This window comes from Neodiprion lecontei, chromosome 4 (genome assembly GCF_021901455.1).
Source record: "Neodiprion lecontei isolate iyNeoLeco1 chromosome 4, iyNeoLeco1.1, whole genome shotgun sequence".
In the NCBI taxonomy this organism is placed as follows: Eukaryota; Metazoa; Arthropoda; class Insecta; order Hymenoptera; family Diprionidae; genus Neodiprion; species Neodiprion lecontei.
In genome coordinates this window covers 6,897,430-6,912,128 of record NC_060263.1, presented here as the reverse complement: position 1 = coordinate 6,912,128, position 14,699 = coordinate 6,897,430, and the positions used below count along the sequence as shown (strand labels likewise).

General features: G+C 36.6%; 3 protein-coding genes across 13 annotated transcripts in view; all 3 read left to right on the top strand.

Annotated features, from left to right (window-relative positions):
- Window positions 1–2,161, top strand: part of LOC107223715 (amphiphysin) — a 40,373-nt gene extending 38,212 nt beyond the window's left edge. For 3 of the 6 annotated variants that reach the window (XM_046739091.1, XM_015663497.2, XM_046739089.1), the window contains 2 exons: window positions 1,128–1,306; window positions 1,652–2,161. In XM_046739091.1, the coding sequence (XP_046595047.1) occupies window positions 1,128–1,306; window positions 1,652–1,732 (260 nt within the window). In that variant the 3' untranslated portion in view covers window positions 1,733–2,161. The remainder of the gene's footprint in view (window positions 1–1,127; window positions 1,307–1,651) is intronic. The other 3 variants (XM_046739093.1, XM_046739090.1, XM_046739094.1) reach the window with 2 other exon arrangements.
- A 2,450-nt stretch (window positions 2,162–4,611) lies between these two features.
- LOC107223712 lies at window positions 4,612–6,483 on the top strand. Its single transcript, XM_015663491.2, has 5 exons — window positions 4,612–4,857; window positions 4,945–5,244; window positions 5,324–5,607; window positions 5,697–5,821; window positions 5,974–6,483. The coding sequence occupies exons 1-5, from the start codon at window positions 4,612–4,614 to the stop codon at window positions 6,057–6,059; spliced, it is 1,041 nt and encodes a 346-aa protein (XP_015518977.2). The 3' UTR covers window positions 6,060–6,483.
- A 476-nt stretch (window positions 6,484–6,959) lies between these two features.
- Window positions 6,960–14,699, top strand: part of LOC107227517 (guanine nucleotide-binding protein G(q) subunit alpha) — a 31,640-nt gene continuing 23,900 nt past the window's right edge. For 2 of the 6 annotated variants that reach the window (XM_046739098.1, XM_046739100.1), the window contains exon 1: window positions 6,960–8,691. In XM_046739098.1, the coding sequence (XP_046595054.1) occupies window positions 8,574–8,691 (118 nt within the window). In that variant the 5' untranslated portion in view covers window positions 6,960–8,573. The remainder of the gene's footprint in view (window positions 8,692–14,699) is intronic. The other 4 variants (XM_046739099.1, XM_046739097.1, XM_046739096.1 and 1 more) reach the window with 3 other exon arrangements.

Sequence of the window (14,699 nt, the reverse complement as noted above, 5' to 3'; positions counted from 1 at the left end):
ACAGATTTAAATCGCAGACAATAATTATAGTGATATGGATAACAATTTAGCATCTTTCAAATTTATTCATCTAGTCTTTTTCTTTAATTGCCGATGATCAGTAAACTAAAGTGAGTTTTGGAAAGTTTGAATCTTCGTTCATGCTATCAATTTTCTCCATTATTCTGAATCTTAAAGTTTCGCAGACAATAATCATGAACTTACCGAGCTTTACTCTTTTCATTCATTGAAGTCAACGCATAATAGTTACCTTAAAATCTTCAACATATTCTTTATCTAAACTGCATGTAACTCGATGAAAAGTATCAGGATCGGAGACTCTGGAAATTTATTAATTTCATTTGTGATAATTATGCCTCCTAGTTCGGTAAATTATTTTCTAGCATAATATTCACGTGAATTTGACTTTCGAGGGTGTTTATCGTATCAATTTATATGGTATGTGTAGTCTACCCATAAATAGCAAATTCAGAGTGTAGAATTTGAGGTTCAAAGAGCACTGGAAGACCTTCACTGTGTCCAGATGCAATTCTTTCAAAGTAACCAGGGAGCAGGACATTTAATATACACGCAAAATTGGTTAATGAAAATGACTGAATTGTAGCTTACCATGGCAGAAAAATTGTTGCTTTCAAGTGTTTGTATGTTGATAATTTTTTTCTGTGAAATGTTGGAAAGTTTTGGATTTCATTCTACGTATGTATATACATTATATATGAGTTGGAATGTGTGAATTTAACGGTGTGACCGTACCAAGTAGCTTTTCTGAATACTCCAATTATCGGCACATTTTTTGCACTTCATTTATCCGAATTCTGGTCTCAAGACGAGAAGTCATGAGATATATAATAAAACAGAAATGCACGCTTTAGTTGAAATTCGATCAAATAAATGTCAGATTCATGAAAGGAGATGCTTTTCTAGAATATCCGCTTTAGTATTCAATGTAGGATACATGCCTATGTAAACTAGATAAACACCATTAAATTCTGTCTGTCAATTGTGCATGGACTTGTTGAGAGAGAGAGAAAGAGAAAGAGAGAGAGAGAGAGAGGAAAAAAAAGAACTGTTTATAAATATCAATGTCAGCAGGCCCAGCACTAATGACAGCAATTGAATCATTTTAGACGTGGAATATCAAAATGGTACCAATTTATCTATAGGGGCGACAACAGACAACTTGCCACCCGGTGTTTTGTACAGGGTGAAAGCAACTTACAAGTACACGCGTGAAGATGTGGACGAATTGTCGTTCGACGTTGGGGAGATCATTCGTGTTATCGAGTATGAAGACCCCGAGGAACAGGTTTGTCTTATTTTTCATTCTTCTAATTTCAACCAGCCAAAGAATTTTGAATTCAACTCCAAAAAAGTTGTTTCACTTGCAGTTAGGTAACCAAATCCGATGAACAGAAATAATTTTTTACCCATTATATTGAGAGCAATCACTATTTTTACGTTATCAATACATTTCTGTTGGTACGAATGATGAAGGTACAAAATTCTGTACTGAAATATTGATGGTTCACCGTTACATATAACTATTGGTTGCGAATTGAACTATTTGAAAATAAAATATATCCCGTTTGTCTGCCGTGACGAATGTGTAAATTTGAAATCGTTTTTGCTCTTATCTTTTCTCGAAACATAGGAGGAAGGGTGGTTAATGGGTGTGAAGGAAGGATCTACTGAGAAGGGCATGTTCCCAGCAAACTTTACGAAACCACTGTGAGGGCGGTAGGACTACCCATTTTACCACTGCAACGCTCATGAAAACAGCCTATTCTACTGTAAACTAGTTGAAGAAGAAGAGGAAAAAGAAAAGTAGAAGAGTAGAAGAAGTAGAAGAAGAAAATGAAGACGAAGAAAGAAAAGTAAAAATCGAACCGTCAACTGGAGGTGTAATTTCAAATTTTTGTGAAAAAATCAAGTTGAGGTGATAGAGAGAGAAGATAACGACGTGGTAATGCTGGTGGGCTCTGCGGAATATCAATCGACCCAAAGTGCCTTAACCCAGCTATTGTCTGTGCCAACCAACATTCACTGCTCGTAGTAATGTGTTTTTTTTTTCTGTTTCTGTTTTTTTCAATTCGACCATTGAACGCTATCACTAATAATAATCAAATCAGATATTTAATTAATTAAATAATAATAATAATGTTGATGATGATGATGATGATGATGATGATGATGATGATGATGATGATGATGATGATGATGATGATGATGATGATGATAATGATAATAATAATAATACAATACAATACAACTACACGCAATATTATAATACAAAGAAAAAATTTATCTTTATTAAATTAATTATTATTATTTTATTAAATTGTACATAGAATTTATAAATCTTAAGGCTATTGAACGAACCAACTTTATTGTGGGGCTTGGAAAGAAATCGTCGGTAAAACAATTTTGTAATGGTCATATTTTTGAAATCGTATAGAATCTTCTTTTGAATCTCAATTCTGTCAGTGGTGCAGGATATTGCCAAATTTTACGGTCCAATCATTCTTCTTGAAATCAAAGATAACGATTATACATACATTTGTTATATTTTTACCAACTTGAGACTTATGTACATACAAATAGATCCCAGCACGGAGACGTCGATTTTATCGATAAATTGACCAATGAAGTATTTGCGTCGGACTGCGAAAAGCAATTCTTCCATTACCATCTTACTTATTTGCTGTTTGCTATAACGCATTTTCGTTTTTATGTTTTTACGTTTGATCATTTTATCCATATGTATTATATGAATCTATATCAAAGACACATTTTGGTCAGACATAAGAAGGCATTTTTCAACTCCCAAAGGGATCTATTGAGTATTCGTATACATATATTTCGTTAGCATTTTACTATGAATTACATACCCGATGTACGTATGTGTATATATATACATATATGTAAACATATATACATACACGCAAACACACACACTTCTATCATAAAAATATATCTCTTTATACAATTTAGCAGAAATAATCGAAGATTTGTTGCAATGAAGAGAAAAGGAAAGAAAAAAATTATTTCTGCCGATGTAGAGTTATTCAAGTAGCCGATAGAACAAAATATGATAATAATAATAATGGTCCAACTTTTCAAACCTTCTTCTTCTAACGTCGGTGAATACTCATCATTAATATTGTCGATCTGCCGAATCATCAATAAAATCCGTGTAATAAATCATAACGATAATAGTAATATATATACAATATCATATAAACATGAGAATAATCTTAGGATACTGCTTATATCAGCTTCGGCGTAGCTGCGTGTCGTTTTATTTTATTAAGTTGATCTGAAGAAACTGAATATATACATATAAGGAAGTTGGATTGTTCTTTTATAAATTAAAACAAAAATAAAATAAAACTGTTTATAGTTATAGGATTGATCCATTGTGACACTGCAACAATCACTTTAAAATCCCTTATCGTATACGGTTTTGAAATCGCGCCACGTTTTTGAAAACGCCGAATCTCATGCAGACACATTGGCCGTTCTGTCGTTTAATTCAAACTCTGATGTCGAATCTCCATTATTTCTTGTTCTGGATAACTTTAACCTTCCTCAGTTGAATTTCTTAGTACCACAACAAATAAGAAAATGATAAGTCAGCTACACTGGGTTTGACTTAAATTAGAATCTTCTACTTCTCTGCTCCTACTCCCAGTTTGCCAGAAAGAAATCTTCCGACGATCAAGTAATTCAATATTTACCTTATCGCTGTTGTAATATACAGTGATAGTGTATCAGTCCATGATTTGCATTTAATAGAATTTAAAGTTTCTAATAAATTAACACTAATGCGGTTAATGTGCCTGGTTGTTATGTGGCGATCAAGACCTCTGGAATACATACATACATGCACACATACATACATACATACATGGACACATACAAAAATTGCTGATTACGAGTTACCTTTGTCTCTGTTGCGTCTAGTGTAGCAATGGAACAATCCTCATTGTTATGTCATTTGTCATTTTTATGTCATGTTGTTTAATTTTACTCTGAAGCCATAAGTCATATCTTCATAACCTTATGATAAAAATAACATTATAACAATAATTATAACGTCTCTATCGTTTTTTAATTGCCATACCCCACTCCCACGTATTATTCAAACTCTCTGTAAACAGATATCGTTGGGAAAACCATTGTATGTTTATCTAGATTGGTCTAATACGCCTGGCTTCTTGTTTGGCAATTCAAGACTACATCGAAGACACTTGTATCATGACGATTCGAGTTGAGTATGTAAAAATATAATATTTACTCTTTATTAAGTTATTCCATTTCACCGCTAACTCTTGATTCCGAATTCTGTGGCTTTGTTACTGTAGCAAATTGTGACTACTGGAGAACAGTAACACTGACCAAAAATGAAAAATTCTCAATATACTGACTTAATTTCGACTCTAATTGAAAGTGCTTAACATAGTTTTTTATAAATTGAGTGTATAGTTTATATTCTCATGCAACTAAATAACCTGTTTAATAATCCAATGTATCCTACATTGTAGATCTTTTAGATCAGACTATGAAATGTACCACGCTACGCTTTGTGGGACTTTGTGAGAGCAATGAATCATGTCTAGATCACAGGATCGGAAGTGTTATTACACCAGATGGAGCGACCCTGTACTGCGAAGGCGATACTCGATGCACTTGGTTCCAACTTCTGAAGAGGACACGTCTTCCGTTAGAAGATCAAGGTCATCATCGCCACTCCTCAACACGTTGCATGCGTCTGTCGCTCAACTGGATCCGCAGATTGCATGCTTGTCTTGTCGCAACCATTATAAAAAACAAAAATCTTCAAAGAGTCAATTTTCGGTAAACAGTTGAAAGGCAAAATTTGAGGATAATTTTTAATCATTCAAGTTGTTGAAATTGGTAAAAATATTTTTAGTCAATTAACAGAAATCGAGTGGTACGAGAGACGGATCTCAGCGGATGCGAGAGAGTCTGGAAATACAGTTGGTCGGTAGCCAGGTGGAGGAAGCTTTGTCTAGCGATAAGCAAACGGCGCTACTTGGACATCTCGAACTTGCCACCGACGCTCTCGAGGCTCTGATGCAGCACATTAGCTCTTTGCAAGTGTCTCATGTCTCGGCACAGCGAGCCTTTCACCTAGTTCATCGGTTGATCCTACCCCAATCCTCCCCAATGATCAATTGCAGAAACTCCGTTTCTGCCGATTTAAAAACTCGACTTAGGCAGGTATTCGAATTGAAATCATGTTACTAAGTCTGTTGATAACATCAGCAGCGGTATTTTTACAAAATGTATTTTTCGATAGGCCGAATCTTGCAAGGATAATAATCTGCGTTTACTCTGCGACGCGATGGAGAATTGCTCTAAAAATATAGGGGTATCCAAACAGCTGCAGTCTCTTATAGACGATCATAAAATGAAGAAGAAAGACTTTGCCGTCGCTGCTAGAAACTTTAAAAATTTGTTGGATAATTCTAAACTGACTCTGTCTCAAATGGACAAGCTTCAATGGCAATACCAAGCCATAATGGATGATTATAAACAAAATAGGAGAATTTTGGAGTCGCAGCTACCCAGCATTATCAAGATGTTTGTATGATTTCATTCAAATTGAGAAAATTTTTATCCAGACTCCTTGGAACAGGTGCGAAATACATTTAAATATTCCCATATTCCAGTCGTCTAGGTGCTATCGTACAAGGTTTCTCTACGATAGCTGCATTCTACGAAGACACAGAGTACTTCAAACAGGTTTCAGAATTGCTGAAAATACTAGGTGAAACGCTGTGCCAGGATGAGTCTGGTAGACAAATTTTCATAAATTAATAACCGGTTTATTTTGAATTTCAGCAACGATACATAAGATATTTAACGCTCTTCTACAGACTATTATTCAATATTAATTTGACATTGATTCGATAATTCGTTGGTAATATTTTTTTTTCTAATTTTCAGCCACAGATAATCATCATAAATATGCGAAATCTCAAGTTCAAGAAATGTGTCAAAAGTGTAAGGTAAACAGGGTGGAGAAGAAATAATTGTATTTGCTTTCGTCAATTCCATTAGGAATTTAAGAGGTAGAAATTATAGACAGCACGAAGCCTTATATATTTAGTCTCAAATCCTCTTAATACAATGCCAAGGGCTTTGCTGGCCTCCGGTGGAATAATATATGGGGAACTTGATTTGACCGATTATAATAGCGAAAATATCCACGCGATAGGTAAACATACATACAATCTACATTGGTATATTATTTATGTTTTCAATCCGCGATTGCATATGTTACGATGAAACGTACGTAAATAATAATTAGCATCAAATTTATGTTTCAATTTAGCAACAAGCATTTATTTTCGCTAATTTTCTACAGTTTGACAATAATCATACAAGCGATGAAATCATACAATTTTTTAATACAGCTTACACATCGATGTACAGGTATCATTAAATACTTGTAACTCAGGCTGTTGTAAATTTCATTTCTTGCATTACTGCGATTTCTTTTATTACACGTTTACAAATAGCCTATCGCTTATTCGTTTATGAACGCTTATGTTATAACATAAGTATTGTTTCTTCTTATTCGAAACTGGCTGCTTATACTCGTGGGAGTAGGAACAAATCGAAAGGTAAAAAGTACATGAATATTGAGTTTATACAAGGTTCAAGCGACCGTTATAAGTAGAAAGACAATACGCAACAGGGTAAATATTTTGGAGTTGCGTGCTCCGAAATGGTGCACTTGGACGAGACAGTTGTATGATTACTGATAAAAATTGTTTATAAGAACGATCAATATGCTGTCGGAGTTGGGAAATTTAAAAATCTGGCGGCAAGAGCGGTGACTTTTGTTTGTTCCTTTGCGCAACCGCGGAGCGGTGTTTGTTTTCAGTTGCGAATGCATGACGGGAAGTGGCGCTGTAAGATTACATGGACGCCATCTTGCGATAGGCGGTTACCCTGTAATCGAAGTGGATATTCGCTCGTGTTTCGGGTGAAAGGTAATCGAAGCCGGTTCTCAGTGCCCGATGGATATATCCGTGAGTTTCGTTGAAAAGGTGATGCCGTACTAAAAGTAAACAGTGCGTCAAGTGCGGTGATAAACTGTGTTAATAATAATTTAACCTAAACGCCGGCCGATCCGTTCGCCGTGCCTCCCCCTTACGTCTCCTGTCTATTTCGTTAGTGTGTTTAATCATATTAAATAAACACGTGCACACCGTGGCGACAGGCTTCGGAAAATCTAGTTTGTCTAATAGGATCATTTGCGCTCCTCGTCGGCCCCCACAACTCCGCCGGATATAAACGGCGAGTATCGCGGGCGCGGCGCGAGTCGAGGAGGAGGGCTGGTCCGTTGCAGCAGACGATCTGCGTCGTCGTCTGTACGTACGTACATACATACATACGTTACCTGAGGCGAGCGGCCCACCACACCCAGCGAGCTAGCGAGCGAGTTTCCGAACGAGCCAACGAGGGTCGAGCCGTGCGGAGTGGCGCGGAGTGCGGAGGTGGAGGCGAAGGAGAAAGAGGGAAAGATAAAGAGTGACACAGAGCGGCTCGAATTCGAGTCGGAGGAGAGACGTGAAACGTAAAACTCTGTACGCGGGGGGGCCTGTGGGACGATTCAAGGCAGAGGGAAAACCGAGCGCACGGTGCCTAGCCTCCCGTTTGACCGATCGAAACGGAACGAACCGACTCGACGAGTCCTCGCCGTGTTATCGTCAAGCTCCAGCAGTCCCTCGGATTCGGTGGTGGCATAACGAATGTAAAGTGAGTGTGTCGGTGCGTGGGTGACCAGTGCGTTCGTTCGTTCGTGCGTGCGTGCGTGCGTGTCGCGGATCGACGACGTCGCCTGTGCTGTTCGTTGGTGCGAGTGGCGTGTGGCGTGTGGCGTGCGGTCCTCGAGTCGAGTATAAAAAGCTCAACTCGCCGGCGAGGGGAGGAGCAGGAGTGGACAGTGTGCGGTTTTGATGCATCGTCGTCGTCGGCATTTCGCTGCAGCAGGATCGCCCCGCGGGTGATAAGAAGAAAAAGAAGAAGAAGAAGAAGAAAATAAAGAGGAAGAGGAAGAAGAAGAAGAAGAAGAAGCCGAAGAAAAAGGAGGAGGAGGAGGAGGAGGAGGTCGCCACCACCACCACCACCACCACCGCCGCCGCCGCCGCTGCCGGTGCCGCCGGTCGTCCATTCACCGTTTCAGTCGTCGCGCCACGACCGCGACTCGAGCATCGTGACGACAAAATAACGGGGCTAAAATAAGGGGAGAAAACGGCTGCTGCCGCACCGGAGGAGGAGGAGGAGGAGGACCACCACCGCGGTCACGGTGGCTCGGGTTCCCCGCTGCAGCACCACCGCCGCCGCTACGAGTACGACCACCACCTCCGTCGCCGCCGACGCCGACGGCAAAAGATAATATCGGCTGAGCCGAGCTGAGCCGAGCTGAGCTCTGAGCCGAGCCTACACTCCACTCGGACCGACCACCACACGACGCAACACCACCCCCTCCCTCCCTCCCTCTCTCCCTCCTCCCTCCGAGGATTTTGCCCTGAAACATGGCGTGCTGCCTGTCGGAAGAGGCCAAGGAACAGAAGCGGATCAACCAAGAGATCGAGAGGCAACTTCGGAGGGACAAGCGAGATGCGAGGCGAGAGCTCAAGCTGTTGCTCTTGGGTGAGAAATTTCTTTCTTTCTTTTTTTTTTTTTTATTGTATTTTTCTTTATCATTCCTTCCTCTTCACATTTTACCTTAATTTCTTTAGTCTTAATATCGTATTTCGTCTAATTCACACTTCTCGCTCGCTCGCTCGCTCGCTATTCACCGAATGAAATCACTCGCTGCAGCGATTCTCTGCCCCCCCCACTCCTATCTTCCATCTCATTGTCAATGTCACAACTGCAATCATCTCTTCCCTCTACTTCCGCTCTCGTTCGACGTGCTTTTCATACATCTCGATTGGTTGTTTCCGTCGTCGTCTTGCCGCCGCCCCTTCTTCCACCCTCCCTCCCCTCCCCCTATCCGTCCATCCCCCGACCGTCTTCCGTTACATACGTGTACCTCTCTCTCTATTCGTGCCGGTCCGCGCGAAGAGGGGAAACAAGTGGGGAAACTGATTTTTAAAAAGCAAACGCCTGTACCACTTGACCCTTATATTCTTGGACAGTTTGCGCTTGCATCGCGGGCGAATTTATTATCGTCTACAACAACCACCCCCGTAAGAATGAATAGGTTAATGCGTGTGTAATATCGCACCGTGGCGGAGAGTAGTGCTCCGAAACTCTAAGAGAGTTATGGCAACAGCCTGGAGGATTGTTATGATTGTTTTGTAATAGGTGATACGTCGCGTGAGATGTGGATGGAATGATTGAATATAATTGAACGCAACAGTTTCGAGACGGCACTCGTATGCTGGTGGAGAAGTTTGTCGTCGTTGTCATCGTCATCATTATTATCATTGTTAATATTATTATTATTATTATACACAATTGGAACAATGTGAATACCGTTTAATAGAAATATTTTATATAATATATCGGTAATGCGTAACATATGTACTGAACAAATAGAGAAGAGTTTCTTCTGATCTGAATTTTTTTCACCATCGACTTTCAAATACATCTTTATGGGAATTGAACTAATTTTCAGTGGTGGTATGTTATTGATACTGTTTCAAAACTCGCGTCAACGATAAATCAAAAAAAAAAAAAACTAACTACACCGTAATTTCAGGTCCTTTTCGGGCTAACTAAATGTCTGCCAAAAAATGCCGAGTCTTGTGATGTTCGAAAAAGCCTGAGTGGGTTAACATTTAAGCCAGCACCGGCGTACGTGAAAGTCGGGGAAGTCAGAACAATTTTCAAAGAGCAAAGACGCGAGAATATTAACCTTTTTTTTTTTTTGGAACTTTTTTTTTTAATCGCACCATTCCTCTTATTTTTATGCACGCGGCGTGGAAACGATTACTTTACGCACTGAACGCAAACTAACAATACGCGAAAACCATACTAGTTTTGAACAAAATTAATTTTTAAACCACTTCCGTAGAATCCGTTTAAAAAGGGTATATGCAGGAAATATAAAAACGTTTAGGAATATACTTTTCATAAACCGGTAGGTTGTATATATATATATAATATGTATTATATATGGGGAATTCCGTGCGAATCCGACCATTGTCTGACACCCTCATCCCATTTTTGATTTTGTTCAAAAAAAAAATTTCCACGTTTGTCCCAACTCCGAAACAGTCAAGTACCGTGAATTTATTTAATATTTTTCATTCAATCGCTCAATAATTTATAAATATTTAAAGTGATTTTTGAAAAGCAACTTTTTTCAAAATTCTCACAAACTGTGTTTTCTATTCCAAACATTTCACAACTGAGTCCATTATCGGGCAATTTTTTTTTTTTTTTTTGTCAAAAAGTTCCTGCAAAATTATCAAAACTTTTATCTTTTTCTTTACAACATTTATGGATCGGTTTCATTATGGAGCAATTTTTGTCTATTTTTTTTAACACATTCATCTTTTTTTTTAATATGAACTTTATAATGAAACTGGTCTAAAAATGTTCTAAGTGAAAAATAGAAGTTTTCAGTATTTTTTGGAAATTTTCCGACGGTTTAGACAATGTTTTAGTCAACCAAAAAAGTTGTAGTGCAAAAAAAAAAAAAGAAAAAAAAAAGATAGGAAGAAAATTGGGCCATCATGAAATGATCGGAAAAGAAAATACCGTGTTTGAAAATGTTCAACAAGGTACTTTCCAAGATGACTCCAAATATTTATAAATAATTAACAATTAGAATTAAAAATCTAAAGAAAATCAGATTAATGTTTCAGAGTTGAGACGATTGCAGAAAATTTTTTGAACGAAATTAAAAATGGGACGAGGTTCAGACGTTGGTTGGGTTCGCATGTAATTTTCCTAATATATTTGTTCATTAGCACACGTTTTTGACACGGTCGCCTAATTTTGTAGAATGCAAAGTTTTCGAAACCGTATGTTTAAAAGAACAAAAGAAAAAAAAAAAATTGACCAAGCGGTTGTGTAAACTGTCGTTTCTGTGTACGGATTTTATTTTATCGCATTAGAAACTCGGTATTATAAATGTAGGTAAACGACGGTAATGAAAATGTTACGTAAAACTTAAATTAAAGGTTGATAAGTTGTTAATTATGTACTTTATGAAACATGGGCTTTTTATACGGTAGCAACGAAATCGTGAATAATCGTGTATTTGACCTCTTCAACTTAAAATTTCTAAATGTCCCATCATGTTTGTTCGTCAAATTTCACTGTCAGCTTTCAATTTGCGAAATATTTATTAGGTCATGTTTTGACTACGATTATTCAAGATCTAGATAATAACTAATTAATGAAATTTCAATTTAGGATAATTGTAGACTCATTCGTATGTGTGTAATTTTTTTTTTTTTTCCTCCCTATTGCGTAAACCGAATTTCGAATTGTGTTTACGGAAACGTGGGAGAGAGAGAGAGAGAAATTAAAGGGTAAAACGAGGACCTTGATTAAAATTTTTTAATGAGGTCAAAGTATGTAGATCGTTGAGCAAAAAATCGAGATTTTTGTTCAGGCACGACTTTTCCTAATTCGCCAATGTCGTAATTGCTGCAAGAAATAATATAATTTTTTCTGCAAGACCGGTTACATAACAAGTAAAAAAAAAAATAATGTTCACCGTGTCGTAGAATGCATCGAATAAGACTGTTTATATTTTTATTTCTATATGACGAATAATTAATTACTGTGTGGGACGAAATTGACTGAAGACGAGATTTGGGAGGTCATTTTTTTTTTAATTTTTAAATGAGATAAGACTTGCTAATTATCGCAAATAGATGATTAAACTTGTTTAATCATTTTTCTCATTGTCAGGGTTATTAGCCCAACGTTATTGTTGCAATCAAATTTACGTGTCTCTAATCAAATGAAAATCTTGCAAACAATCTATTGATTCTAAAAAAAAAAAAAAAAATTGAAAATTACGAATCAACAAAGTGCCAAAAATGAAAGTGAAGATACGGAAATTCCCTATTTTCACATGGGTATAAACAAGTACAAAAACCTAGACAAATTTGTTTGCAATTTTATTATTAGTTGTTGAAAGCGGAAAAGCATCTAATTTTTAAATAAGAAATTTAAGTAGATCTTGAAAAGCACCTTATTTTCACATGCGGCACACTTTCAATTATTTTGATGAACAACTTTGGGTCTGCTAAATTATCAACCTTCCATGAATCTAAAATTCTCACATTGTTACATTTTTATAAATGTTACTTCATCTCCAGTTTTAAAAATTTTCATTCGCAAATAACGATTCTGCTGCCCTGATTATTCATCTACAATTGAATCTACACGGTATAACGCAAACTTTATTTGGTGTGCAATTATGCTAATTGTGTGTGTGTGCGTATGTGTGTACTGCTCTTATTTTTTTCTACTTGTTTTCATCGTTTAAATCCGGTCATTTAAGTCTAGTAGATTAAACACTTTTCTATCATTCTGATTATTTCTGTAACTTAATCATCGTTTTTTTTTAAATTTTTTTATCTTATCTTCTTCTTAAAATAACCGGGGTAGACTTGTTGTAACAACTCTTCATAACTTGTCCAATTATTGTTTCGTTTATTTGTTTATCTATTTTTTCTCTTACTTGCACCGACGAGTCGAGTCTTGTGCGTAAATGATGTTGAATGAAAAGAATTTCGCAACAAGTGAAACAGTAATCTACTATTTTCCTCGTATTGGTGTATAATGGTAAGAAGAGTAAAAAAAAAAAAACTACAACAGATCTCATGATAACAATAACAAGAGGAACAACAATATAATGTGAAATTGGTTAGAATTTGCACGATGAACTCGTAAGAAGTCGAAAAATAAAAAGTACAAAATGATGATTATATTATTATTATTTCGCCTATTCAGGATTGTCTGAAATTTAGTAAACCATGGTATAAACAAAAAACGTAATCACATTTATTTTGTAAAGTCAACTCCTTGAAAGTCATTCGGAAATTGCCAATAATGATTTTTTTTCCCCGCTGACGTTTCGTTACGTTAACGTGTTACTAACTTCAGCCTGGTTCGCAATCGGCATTTGCAACTTGATTGTGGCGACGTTGAATATCTTTATCTTGTGAACCTCTCGTCATCCGTCTGAAAGAAAATTCATTTCTTTTCTTCTTTCTTGCCATTTTGATTTTATACTTGTTTTTTTTTTTTTTTTATCTTTTTTTTCTTTTACTTACGCATGTACGTATGTATAATTTTTTGATTCCATTGTGGATTTTTCGGATCAAAGTTCCGAAACGTAAGATTCTGAAAATTATAATATATTCACACAGCGTAGTTTGCTCAACGAGTTGGTGTAAAAAAATGTGAAAAATCGAAAATCAGAATGACCAGGATTCCGAACGTAAATACGTGGAAAATCTGAAACAGAGAAAGATGAAACTGGTGAAATTACACCAAGATAAAAATTCACAGAACTGAAAATCTTGGACCATTTGAAACTTCGATGTTTCGTTAAAGTTTGATTTCTTTGCTTCAAGTCTCACCATCAAAAAATTCAGAATTTGCCGCTTTACCGGAACTTTTCAAATTCGGAATTTCCACACCGTCCCGAAAATTGTTCTTGGAAGGTTTTCGGAAACCGTACCAAGACGGGAACAATCCTTGATGAAATCAAAGAATGTCATGCCCAAGCCTTTACTGACAATGAGTCTTACGGAAAACCTTATAAACATATATATATATTTGTGTGCAATAACTGTGACTTGTGCAATTGCGAGAAACTATTTTCCCCAGTTTTGCGGTAAACGCATATCGTACGATATCTCCTGTTTCTATTCTTCTTTCTCTTCTTCATCTTTTTAAAATTTAATCTTTGCCAGTGCAATTTCCGCTTCATATCCCTTTACTTCGAAATTTTTCATTCTCGTCGCACGGTGTGAAATATTATAAATTATATAACGCAAAGGTTGCTTACTGCCAAACATACATTTGTACATACTTTCGTTTCATCGTCGTTATAAAAAAAAAAAAAAAATTATACTTAATCGCATAGTTTAGAGTTTGAATATAAATAATAAACGTAGGCAGCATTGCAGTTAATTAACCCAATGACATTTTTCTTTACGTCGAACGATTACCTAGAGTTCGTCACAGGTTTATTCTTCTTTCTTTCTTTCTTTCTTTTTTTTCCGTTTCTTCATTTTCATTCGCGCAGTTTTCTTATATACATGTAGTTATAATTTATCTATAGAATTTTTAATTATTCAACTGAAAATCATTCGATTATTATTATTCGAATCGCTGAGTACGGGATTGAAAAAGTTTTCACACATTTTATTTTATCCCTCATTTTTTTTTTCCGTATCAATTTCTTAGAACAAGAATTGCGAAATGTATCCATATACATTTGATGATTAATCTCAAAACGGAGAAAAAATTTTGCGAGTCGTTTTATCGTTAGGTCTTTAGAAACAAAAAAAAAACGAAGATCTTAACGAATGCATTTTTCATGGCGCTGTACGTATGCTAGGGTGTTCCTTGTATGGGGTAAAAAAAAAAAAAAAATCCCTAATTCTTTCACATCTTCATTTCATTCCCCTAGTCTCCCTATTTGAGCGGGAAGTTTCAAATTATTCGTAAATATA